Source organism: Bufo gargarizans, chromosome 8 (genome assembly GCF_014858855.1).
Source record: "Bufo gargarizans isolate SCDJY-AF-19 chromosome 8, ASM1485885v1, whole genome shotgun sequence".
NCBI lineage: Eukaryota > Metazoa > Chordata > Amphibia > Anura > Bufonidae > Bufo > Bufo gargarizans.
Window position 1 is genome coordinate 190,043,653 of NC_058087.1, and position 12,358 is coordinate 190,056,010.

Sequence of the window (12,358 nt, forward strand, 5' to 3'; positions counted from 1 at the left end):
GGAGGAAAACTGGGTAGAGGCTGCGAAAGACTTAAGACTGGGGCAAAGGTTCACCTTCCAGCAGGACAACGACCCTCAACATCCAGCCAGAGCTACAATGGAATGGTTTAGATCAAAGCATAGTCATGTGTTAGAATGGCCCAGTCACAGTCCAGACTTAAATCCCTTTAAGAATCTGAGACAAGACTTGGACATTGCTGTTCAGAGACGTTCTCCATCCAATCTGACTGAGCCCAAGCTATGGGCAGAGAAGAATGGGCAAAGATTTCAGCCTCTAGATGTGCAAAGCTGGTAGAGACAGACCCCAAAAGACCTGCAGCTGTAATTGCAGCAAAAGGTGGTCCTACAAAGTATTGACTCAGGGGGGCTGAATACAAATGCACGCCACACTTTCCAGATTTCTATTTATTAAAACCTTTGAAACCCTTGTATCATTTTCTTTTCACTTCACACTTACCTGCGACTTTGTGCTGGTCTGTCACATACATATATACCTTTAGGTTTGTGGGTGTAAAGTGAAAAAATGTGGGTATGAATACTTTTTCTAGGCACTGCATGTGGACAGTGATGTTGATGGTGATTTGCAGCATACATACATGATTTATGACAACCTTCTCTGCTCCACTAAATAACAAAGTACAAGGAACTTTCTTCGCCCTTTGACATAAATACCAGAAATACTTCTCATTACGATGTCAGGCGCGCTGTAGGGAAAAGATGACGGCAATCAAACAACACCCTAAGAGGCCATCTATGAAACCATCTGATGAAAAGATGAAACCTGAGCTCCAGTGGTTTAGTGTCCCTGAAGTCAGAGCAGAAAAGAAGGGAACGGCTGTCATCTGAGGGTCAATAGGAGTCCTGTATGTGTTTCCTCCCTATCCTGATTACACATTAGATAGATATGAGATAGATAGATAGAAGTGGTGCAGGGGCAATATTCGAATTCGCGATATTTCACGAATATTTGGGTGAATATTCATTCGAATTTGATCTCCAGTCATTTTTTTCTTGATTGCGAAAAAACGCCAATTGGAAAATTTGCGATACGAAAATTTGCGATCAACACTACTCCTAAAGTCAAAGATATTGCAGCCTTCTCATTGGCCCACAAGCTAGAAGAAGGGAGGGATCATGGGTTCTGAAGAAAATAAATCTAGAATATTCGCGGTTATAAAGATATAGCACTATATTCTAGATATTCGTGAATTCTCAAAGTGCCAATATTCACGATAAAAACTTGCGATTAGAATATTTGCGATCAACACTAACAGATAGACAGACAGACAGATAGATAGATAGATAGATAGACGGTAAATGTTCTACGTTCCTGAGATAACAACCTTCTTTCCTGCCAGGCACAGCCTGGAGAACATCCAGCATTTCCATTCTTGTGTTGTTGCCTGTATTTTGGGTCTGGAGGGGATTTTCAGCTCCAGATGTTCAGTTTCTATTGCTAAAATCAGAGCATTATGTGAGGTACCATGGAGCGCGGCAGACAACTCGGGTCCATTCTGATCCTGCTCGGGGCTGTGATCGGCACCATCTCAGGTGGGTGCTGGCTTCATGACGTCTCTGCTGATTACATCCCATGCAGGTAGGTCCACACCACACTCTCTAGTTGTCTGGACATATCTACATTGGGTTATTTCAAATGCTTTATGTAACAAGGAGACCTACGGGCCCCTAGGTATTGAGCCACAATGTTAACTGACCTTTGGAACCCCACTGGACAATGTCATTTTATATCTACGGTCTAGTATCACCCCATAGAATATGAAAGACATTTGTTGTCACTTGTATCATGTCAATAATCATAAAAATTCTTCTTCATTGGGGTCTCCACATCCAAGGGTGTCAACTGAAGACAGTGATTGAAAAGAAGCAAGCAAGGAATGTAGGGAGGAGCAGAGATGTGGTATCTTAATCTGGGAACCAAAACCACCTAGACCCGCCCCGATTAGACCCACCCCTGCTAAGACCCGCCCCCGCTTAGCCTCTTGAATGGGGGTCTTTGATGCTGCTCAGATATTTTCAGAAATGAAAAATTGATCGAAAACTAGGGAGCAAGGAGAGAGGGATCAAAAGGAAGGGAGAAATGGATGCAGAGAGGAGCACAAGGTGCCTTTATCTGGGAAGTAAGATTATCTAGCCCAGTCCCCGCTTATCTTTTTGCTTAACTGGGTGGAAGACACTAGTTGGGCCCTTGATGCTGCTCAGATTTTTCCATAGTTGAAAAATTAATTTTAAAAAGTGAGCACGGAGTATAGAGAGAATCAGAGACAAGGTGCCTTAGTCTGGGAAGAAAAAATCACCTAGACCCGCCCCCGCTTAACTTCTTGCTTAACTAGGTGTAAGACACCAGGGGGACTTCCATGCCACTCCGATTTTTCCGTAGCTCAAAACATAACAAAAAAAAAAAAAGGAAGCAAGGAGCATAGAGACAGGCTGGGAAGCAAAATGAACTAACCCTTCCCCCACTTAAGTTCATCCTTAACTAGGTGCAAGATACTAGAGTTTGTAGTTCAACTCTTCCCTTACTCTATCCCTGTGACATTCCATTGATTGTCTCCTAGATGGGATTGAAGAAGTGAGACTCGTGGGGGGATCTGGTCCATGTGAAGGGAGACTAGAGGTGAAGATTGGGGGAGAGTGGAGCACAGTGTGCGAAGATGACTGGGATGAGAAGAACACAGAAGTGGTTTGTAGACAGATGGGCTGCCCCCGAGGATCAGGGCATGATGCTCGGGTGTCCTCATTCGGTGCCGGGACTGGGACAGTCTGGTTGACCAGTGTGACTTGCAATGGACAAGAAGAAACTCTGAATCACTGCAAATATTCCACTGAATCGGAAGACATCTGTCACCACAAGAAGGACATCGGCATAGTCTGTGCAGGTGAGAAATGTATCTAGAAGATTTGAAAACTCTGCGGAAAACAGGGACTTAAGAGCTTATTGTATACTGTTATTACAGGTCAATGTATAAGAGTATACAGAAAGCTTCTGAGCTCCCTCTAGTGGTGGCTGAAGGTTATGAGAATGACCACTATAAACAGTAAGAAAATAGCCTATTTGGGACATCCCATAAGGATTTATATTTAGTGGGGTATATTTTTTTAAATGGAAATGATCTATATAAGTCATACGTAGTCTATATCCTATATCCGAGTGTGAGGGACGGGTTGAGGTTAAGCATCGAGCACAGTGGGGCACCGTGTGCGGTCTGGACTGGTATACAAGAAACGCCCTCGTAGTCTGTAGACAGCTGGGCTGCAATGTCACCGATGGCCTCCAAGTCAAGGCGGCTTCATTTGGAGCCGGAACGGGCAAAGTCTGGCTCAGTAACGTCAAGTGTGTAGGAGATGAGACAGCTGTATGGGACTGTAAGCATCAAATGTGGGGAAGCAGTTCATGTAAACATCGAGATGACGCTGGAGTTATCTGCTCAGGTACAGTGCCTTGAAAAAGTATTCATACCCCTTGAACACAAAGTAGCAAGCATGTGTGAAGGGAAAATAAATACAAGGTTTTCAACATTTTTAATAAATAAAAATCTGGAAAGTATGGTGTGCATTTGTATTCAGCCCCCCTGAATACTTTGTAGGACCACCTTTCGCTGCAGTTACAGCTGCAAGTCTTTTTGGTTATGTCTCCACCAGCTTGCGCTCAGTCAGATTGGATGGAGAGCATCTGTGAACAGCAATGTTCAAGTCACAGATTCTTAGTGGAATTTAGGTCTGGACTGTGACTGGGCCATTCTAACACATGACTATGCTTTGATCTAAACCCTTCAATTGTAGTTCTGGCTGGATGTTGAGGGTCGTTGTCCTGCTGGAAGGTGAAGCTCCGCCTCAGTCTCAAGTCTTTTGCAGCCTCTACCAGGGTTTCCTCCAGGATTGCCCTGTATTTAACTCAATCCATCTTCCCATCAAGACCAGCTTCCCTGTCCCTGCTGAAGAAAAGCATCCCCGCAGCATAATGCTGCCACCGCCATGTTTCATGGTGGGGATGGTGTGTTCAGGGTGATGGGCAGTGTTAGTTTTCCACCACACGTATCATTTTGAATTTAAGCCAAGAAGTTCAACTTTGGTCTTATCTGGTCTCATCTGGCCAGAGCGCCTTCTTCCACATGTTTGCTGTGTCCCCTACATGGCTTGTGGCAAACTGGACTTCTTGTGGCTTTCTTTCAAAAATGGCTTTCTTTTTGGCACTCTTCCATAAAGGCCAGATTTGTAGAGTATATGACTAAAGCCTCATTCACACGTCAGGGATTGTAAGCCAAAACCAGGAGTGGAGCCTCCACAGACATAAGGTATAAGGGAAAGATCTGCACCTGTTCTGTGTTTAGAACCACACTTGGTTTTGGCTCACAATCACTGATGGAAATCACTGACCAAAACACTGATGTGTGAATGAGGCATAATAGTTGTCCTGTGGACCTCTTCAGCTCCTCCAGAATGACAATGGGCCTCTTGGCTGCTTCTCTAATTAGTCCTCTCCTTGCCTGGGCTGTCAGTTTAGGTGGATGGCCATGTCTTCCTAGGTTTGCAGTTGTTCCATACTCCTTCCATTTTCGGATGATGGATTTAACAGTGCTCCGTGAGATGTTCAGAGCTTGGGATATTTTTTTTTTATAACCTAACCTTCCTTTACACTTCTCCACAGCTTTATCCTTGACCTGTCTGTCGTGTTCCTTGGTTTTCATGATGATGTTTGATCACTAATGTTCTCTAACAAACCTCTGAGGCCTTCACAGAACAGCTGCAATTATACTGAGAATACATTATACACAGGTGGACTCTATTTACTAATTAGGTGACTTCTGAAGGCAATTGGTCACCATGGATTTTATTAAGGGGTATACAAATGCACACCACACTTTCCAGATTTTTATTTATAAAAACATGATAAAAACACATTTATCATTTTCTTTTCACTTGTTACATACTTGTGTTGGTCTATCACATAAAATCCCAATAAAATGCATTTCAGTTTGTGGGTGTAATGTGCAAAAGTTCAAGGGGTATGAATACTTTTTCAAGGCACTGTATATGAATCTTATGCATATGTGCATACCATAGGTGGTCCTCAGGAACTGAGACTTGTGGGAGGAACCAACGCGTGTGAAGGGAGGCTGGAGGTGCGTCACCAGGGCGTGTGGGGCACAGTATGTGGTGACTATTGGAATGACAAGGATGCAGCAGTTGTTTGCCGCCAGTTGGGCTGCAGCACCCCCGGCGCTCGAATGAGGGCAGTATCATTTGGTCCTGGAGAAGGGAAGGTTTGGTTCAGTAATGCTGTCTGTACTGGAGAAGAGTCAAACCTGTGGCAATGCAAGCACCAGATGTGGGGACATCCATTCTGTGACCACGAACAGGACGTCGGCGTTATGTGTGCAGGTAATGTGCAATCACTAATACTCCCGGGGAAACTGGCGCAGGGCCTGAGTGGTAGAGCATGACACCACAGGTAGAATCCCTGCTTAAATTACCTGTAAATTTGAGCTGTGTTCTAAGTTACGTATGTTCTTCTCAGACAGACCAAGCCTCGTCCATCTCTTTCTGCAGCACAAATTGCGCAACTGTTGGAACTGACACAAAAAAGTGATAGAACCAAAAACCACATTTCATCCAAGATAATTTCAGGTCCAAGTTCTCATGTTACACATCCAACAATATGTGTCAGATCATCCAGATTCTTGTAAAATGCTTGAAACCAAGAAATTCATCAAGAATCTTCTGCAAAACAATAACAAGGGGACAAAGAAAATTAACCGTGCTCCTCTGCCAAATAGTAAAACTCTACCGTACTCATGAGTGTTCCTGTTCCTTTAGTCTGCACCGTATTTCACTAGTTAGAGCAGCGGCTTGTGCTCCGGAGCTGCTCTTCTAACTGTAATAGAAGTTGCAACCAATACTGAGATTAAGGAGAGCGTTCCTTGCTCACCCAGTTACCCACCTGCAGATACAAACTTCCTTACTCTATACAGCCACCTCACTAGGGTCTAAATAGATAATCTAGTAGGTCATAATCTAGGGTTTTCTTCAGTTACTGATCTCACATATGTTTACAGGTGAACCAGAGGAGATCAAGCTTGTTGATGGAAAGAATGAGTGTGAGGGAAGGCTGATGGTCCGCCATGAGGGACAATGGGGAACAGTGTGTGGCTATTTCTGGGGTGTCAATGAGGCCACCATAGTTTGTAAACAACTGGGATGTGGTGGCACCCATGAAGATGAAAGACAAGCCAAGGTGGCCAGCTTTGGAGCTGGATCTGGAAAGGTTTGGCTGAGTCACGTGAAATGCTCTGGCGCAGAGTCGGCTATATGGGAGTGTAATCACCCGATGTGGGGAATCGATCGATGTGGACATAAAAATGACGTTGGGGTCATCTGTGAGAATAAAAGGAGAGGTAAGTTAATGCTCAGAGTTTTATGAAAGTGAAGGTAAGAGCTTAGTGTTTTCTGATATGGATCTCCAAATCCTCTGCATAAATATGAGTTAAATGATCAAATTTTGGATGCCACCAATAGACATACATTGTTTTATACATTTAAGTCAATAATAACGCAGTAGGCACTATGCTTCTGAGCTCCTCCTACTGGTGGCACCAGGTAGTAGGAATGTTATCTTCTTGTGTAATGTATCGTTGCCTTCTTTCCCGTCTTTGTCTTTTCTTAGGTCTGAGCACAGACTTCAGATTAACGAACAACAGCCAGAGATGTTCTGGAAGGGTAGAGATGATGTTTGCTGGAAAGTGGGGTTCTCTGTGTCACTCACACTGGAACCTCCAAGCTGCCAATGTTCTTTGCAGACAGTTACAATGTGGAACGGCAGTGTCAATCCCGGATGGCGGTCATTTTGGGGAAAACAGTCTTCTCTGGACAGATGAGTTTTACTGTGAAGGCACAGAGTCCAGCCTCAGGGAATGTACAAAGACAACACTGGGGAACAGTGTGTGTCCAGAACAAGCCACAGCAAGCGTAATATGTTCAGGTAAGCGCAGGTCAAGGTTTCAGATTTATTAACCTCCGCTGACATGCTGATAGAACCATTTCTGACCATCTGGACGTCATTGGTATACCCATCAGGTACCATGGAAACTCTACGTCTGGTAGGGGGTGCAAGCCACTGTCATGGGAGATTGGAGGTCCTGCAGGATGATATCTGGGGCCGTGTGACAGACCATCAATGGGACAACAAGGATGCACAAGTTGTGTGTAGGCAGCTACACTGTGGAGAAGCAATTGATTCATTCACTTTAATGGGACCAGCACATGAAATTATACAGTGGGACAGTCTCATATGTCAAGGAAGTGAGATGGACCTAAAAGAGTGTTTGAAGACCCAACCCCAGTCTTCAGCTGCCTCTACCGACCTTGGTAGAGATGTGGGAGTCATCTGCTCAGGTTGGATATCTCCTTTCTTGCATACATTGTGGTTATAATAGTGAGGTGCATGGTCAAAAATGCAATGAGCGCCCTATAACCATTCATTTTTCTCCAACATTGCAGAGAGTCAAAGTGTTCAGCTGATGAACGGCCCTGCACGATGTGCCGGGACAGTGCAAATTTACCACCAAGGAAAATGGTCAATGGTCAGTGGTGACACATGGACATCAGTCAATGCTGATGTAGTCTGCAGGGAGCTGAAGTGTGGCCATCCCATTAACGTTACCACCATGGTCATGCATGGAGCTGGGAATATATGGCTGAAGGGTTTAAGATGTGCAGGACATGAAAGCAAATTATGGGAATGTCCCTCAAGCTCTTGGGAAATGGTGGACTCAGAAGATAAGGAAGCTGCACGACTTGTGTGCTCTGGTAAGATAAGAAATCCTGTTCTATATTGTCCAGAGGCCTCGACCAAATACGGTCAATCATTAAAGCTTAAACTATGTTATTAATATGTAGATATAGCATTGGTCAAAAAAATATTTCATATTGGCTATTAGCTACAATGTCAAGATTCTTGGACCCGCCCCAGAGGATCTCAATTGCTCAAATTCCTATTAATCTAGTGTGAGGCTATTCTTGGACTTTGCAGGATTATCTGGACCATAAGGTGTAAAAATATATATATTTTTAGTTCTAGAATTTGATTACGCTTTAGAGCTGCATGCGCAATTCTTCTATAGTTACTGGAAACAGTGAGCAAGCTCCTAAAGAGAACTTCTGCCAACATTGCTGAGTTCCTACACTAAAGAGGACTCTATATACAACATTTCCCAGAATACAAATCACCAGACCAAGTAGGGAACACTGGGAGATTTTAACTCTGTAGAATTGCTGGTGATCACATGTGGACATATTCTAAAGATAATGAATTTTTTTTGGCAGAGTTCATAGACCTTCGCCTGGTGGGAGGAGGTAACAGATGCGAAGGACAGCTTGAAATTTACTATAATGGAAGCTGGGGATCGGTCTGTAATAATGTGATGACGACTCAGACTGCCTCGCTGATATGCAAGCAGCTGCGGTGTGGATCAGGATTACTCTCTCAGAAAGGTGCTCCTGCCTCAGATGTTAATGCTGCCCCCTCCTGGCTGGAATTTATCAACTGTAGAAATAGTGATAGATCTCTGGGCGAGTGCCCTTCCTCTCCCTGGGGCAGGAAGATGTGTGATGTGAAGGCTCATATCCAATGTACTCATGAGGAATCTGACTGATAGAAGGCCATTGTTACCCAGAGAGATCAGAATCTCAAAGAGGAACATCACAGTGTGGCAAGGAGAAGATTAAACTACATTCTGAAGAACCTTCTGTTTTAGAACATTTCAAAACTACATACCTGAGCCCCCAAATAAACAACAAGTAGGGCCCCAACCTCCGATCTCCAGCCACAACTGCCATTAACCTCATTAAACATTATAACCAGTATAAAAGTGTGGTTCTATATGGTCCTTACTGCTATGGTTATACCAGCTATACATATACAGGGTGGCCCAAGAGAAAGTAGCCCATCTCCAGCAATAGTAGGACAAGATGAACGAGCAAGTGGATTGTTTTTTTAAATTACTCACAAGTCACAAAAGATGCAGAAAGTGGTCGCCGTTCAGGTCTTGGCATCTTTGGACAGGTCGGGTTCTGTCGGCTGATACTACTTGCAGCTCTTCAGCAGTGATGCTGTGGATGGTGTTTGTGATGTTCTCCTTGAGTTCCTCCAGGGGATGTGGATTGTGAGAGGACACTTTCTGTTTTAAATTTCCTCACAGATAAAAATTGCATGTAGAAAAGTCTGGGGAACGTGGCAGCCATAACCCCTTGCTCACAGTTTGGTCGTTCATGAACTCATCCAGTGAGTTCGTTGAGGTGCGGCACGTGCCCCATCTTGTTAGAAAAAGCAGGACATTTTTTCTTCTGCAGCCTCACGGCTGAAGAGCTGTGAGCAGTATCAGCCAAGATAATCCGACCGACCCAGAGATGCCGAGACCTGAACGGGGACCACTTTCAGCATCTTTTCTGACTGGTGGGTAATTAAAAAAAAATAATCCACTTGCTCATTCATCTTGTTCTACTATTGCTGGAGCCGGGCTACTTTTTCATGGGCCACCCTGTATAATCATATACAGGAGATGCCCAGGTTATACCAGCATGGTCCATATCACTATATACAAGATGTGTAACTTATACCAACTGTACATACATTACTCACAAAAAATTAGTGATATTTGGCTTTTGGATGAAATTTATGGAAAACGTAAAACGTTCCAGCTCCATTTATATTATATCATGAAAGTCGGGCATTTCAGTAGAAGCAGCGATGGCGATTTCCTCATCTCAAACAATTTATTGAGACAAAAGCCGACACCAGTGCTGGGTATACCGCCACAACATGTCAGTGTCTCCAGAACTTGTCATGTGGCCTTGAGCATCAATTCCAGCTCGACGACATCTCAGGCTGTTTACAAGTTGACTTATTGTCCTCTGAGGCATGGCATCCCACTCTTCCTGAAGGGCGGCCCTCAGGTCATTGAGGTTCTCGCGTACAGAGATATGAGCCTCTACACAGCGACTCAGCTGATCCCATAGGTTTTCAATGGGATTCAGTTCTGAAGAAAGTGCAGGCCACTCCATTTGAGGTACCGTATTTTTCGCCCTATAAGACGCACCTAGGTTTTTTAGGAGGAAAATAAGAAAAAAATATTTTTAACCAAAAGGTGTGCTTTTGGTGGGTTTTGAACTAATGGTGGTCTGTGCATGACACTACTATGGGAGATCTGGGCTGGGGATGGCACTGTTATGGGGGGGGATCTGTGGCTGGCACTGTTATGGGGAGGTGATCTGTGGATGCCACTATTATGGGGTGGGAGATATGTGGATGGCACTGTTATGGGGTGGGGGATCTGTGGGTGACACATATATAGCAGTGCCATCCACAGGTCCACCCCCCCCCTCCCCATAACAGTGCCATCCACAGATCACCCCCGCCCCCATAACAGTGCCTTCCACAGATCACCCCCGCCCCCATAACAGTGCCAGCCACAGATCCCCCCGCCCCATAATAGTGGCATCCACAGATGCCCTAATATAACGGCGCTATGGTAAACCTGTGGGAGGGGCCGGTGTCATGCAAATGCGGCGGGGCGGTGCGGTCACTGTACTCCGGCCCCGCCGCTCACTCACTGCTTTATTGCCTAAACATTTTATAATAATAGCTTTCATTGAAGTTCCGATCCCCAGCCCCATCTGTACTACTTACTAAATGTCCTGTAGCAGAGCAGGGCGGGCGGCCGTAACTCACTGACGTCACGTGCAGCGAGCCGGGTGCACAGGGAGATAACTTGTGATTTCAGCAGATGATAAAGTGTAATGTCTTACTGGACATCCTCTCCAGTGACCTTACATGTGGGACTCCTCTTCTCTCACCTCCATGACTTATCTGGATCAAGCAGAGATCATGGCCGGCCTTTAGCTTCTGCAGATTCTTCTCAGGTACACATTACTGGCAGACTTTTCATTTTCATTTTTCTTCTCCATCTTCCTTGAGCCATAACCTTTTTATTTTTCCATATATAAGGGCTTATTTTTTGCGGAACAAGTTGTACTTTCTAATGCCCTCATTTAATACGGCCTCCAATGTAGTAGGAAGCAGGAAATCGAAATGGGGTGCATTTGGAAAAAATAAAAAACACAATTCCTCCACCGTTCTACAGGTTTTGTCCCTACGGCGTTCTCTGGGTCAGTGCAATAACAATGAGACCACATAGGTTATGTCTACATAGAGTAAAAATAAATTAAAACTGAAAAAAAATATATATATTTTTACATCACCATAATCTGACCGCCATAACTTTTTGAGCTGTGTGGGGGTCATTTTTGGCGCAACGATCTGTAGTTTTTAGTTATACCATTTTGAAGTGTGTGTAACTTTTTCATATGCCATTCGCCGTATTGGAAAAATATTTTTCTATTTTAATAACACTGGCGTTTTTTGGACGCAGTGTTGCCCATGATGTTTATATTTTTTGTTATTTATTTATGTATTCATTTTTTTAAACATTTTTTATGGTTATGTAGCTCATGTTTGGGGCTACAAGACAATTTTTTTTTTGTTTTTTTATTCCTGTACCATCATGTTTGTCAGAGATCCATGATCAGAGCAGAATTGCTCAATTCTAATGTTGGCCTGCCACCTGCGGCCCAAAATAAGAATTACAGCTCCAATACCCTGGGTCTCTTCAGAGAGACCGAGCATATTGAATTCAATTGCCGGCATCCTCATTGGCCGCAGAGGATGCCGGTAAGAAGCTTGGAAGCGCGAGCTTCTGGGTTTTTCAGCTTTTAGATGCCGTGATCACATCTGATCATGGCATCTAAAAGGTTTTAATGACTGCGATCGGCATTAGTTGCAGTCTTTAGCCCAGTCGGCCATGGCACCCGCTGCACGCTCGAGTAGGCGCCATGTTTACCCATCGCTCCAGCACTGTACATGTACGGCGCAGGGAGCAGAAGGATTAAAAGGTGTAATGCCATGATTGATGTAAAAAAAATATATAAAGTCAGACATCATATAGTACTTGACAATCTCTTTCTAACAAAGCTAGGACCAGCCCTGCACCTCACATGGATCCAGACATCTCCTCATTCATTGCTCCAGTTGCTCTGCTAGATTTATTTCAAGCTGGCATTCCAGGTGGACGTGTCCTTTCTGCTGCAGCTCGGGAGGAAGGGTGTCCTTTGTGCTGTAGCTCTTTCCCTGTAACTGTCACAGCTTCTAACAGATGAGTTGATGATTTAAAGGGGTTGTCCTCTTTTTACTATCAATGACCTATACTCAGGATCGGTCTTAAATATCAGATCAATGGCGTCGAACACCCGGCACCCCCACCAATCATACAAGAGCCGCCTTCTCTGC

At 44.3% G+C, this 12,358-nt stretch overlaps 1 protein-coding gene across 4 annotated transcripts; it reads left to right on the top strand.

Moving 5' to 3' along the window:
* Nucleotides 1-1,406: 1,406 nt before the first annotated feature.
* On the top strand, nt 1,407-8,879 carry LOC122945026 (scavenger receptor cysteine-rich type 1 protein M130-like). 4 transcript variants are annotated; one of them, XM_044303831.1, is made up of 8 exons: nt 1,407-1,551; nt 2,577-2,897; nt 5,083-5,400; nt 6,075-6,413; nt 6,683-6,997; nt 7,093-7,410; nt 7,516-7,824; nt 8,341-8,879. In XM_044303831.1, exons 1-8 carry the CDS (start codon nt 1,485-1,487, stop codon nt 8,667-8,669), a joined length of 2,316 nt encoding a protein of 771 aa, XP_044159766.1. In that variant the 5' UTR covers nt 1,407-1,484; the 3' UTR covers nt 8,670-8,879. The 4 variants fall into 4 exon arrangements, with proteins under 4 accessions (XP_044159766.1, XP_044159768.1, XP_044159767.1 ...); XM_044303832.1 differs by having other exon boundaries at nt 1,466-1,597; XM_044303833.1 differs by lacking the exon at nt 5,083-5,400.
* Nucleotides 8,880-12,358: the final 3,479 nt, after the last annotated feature.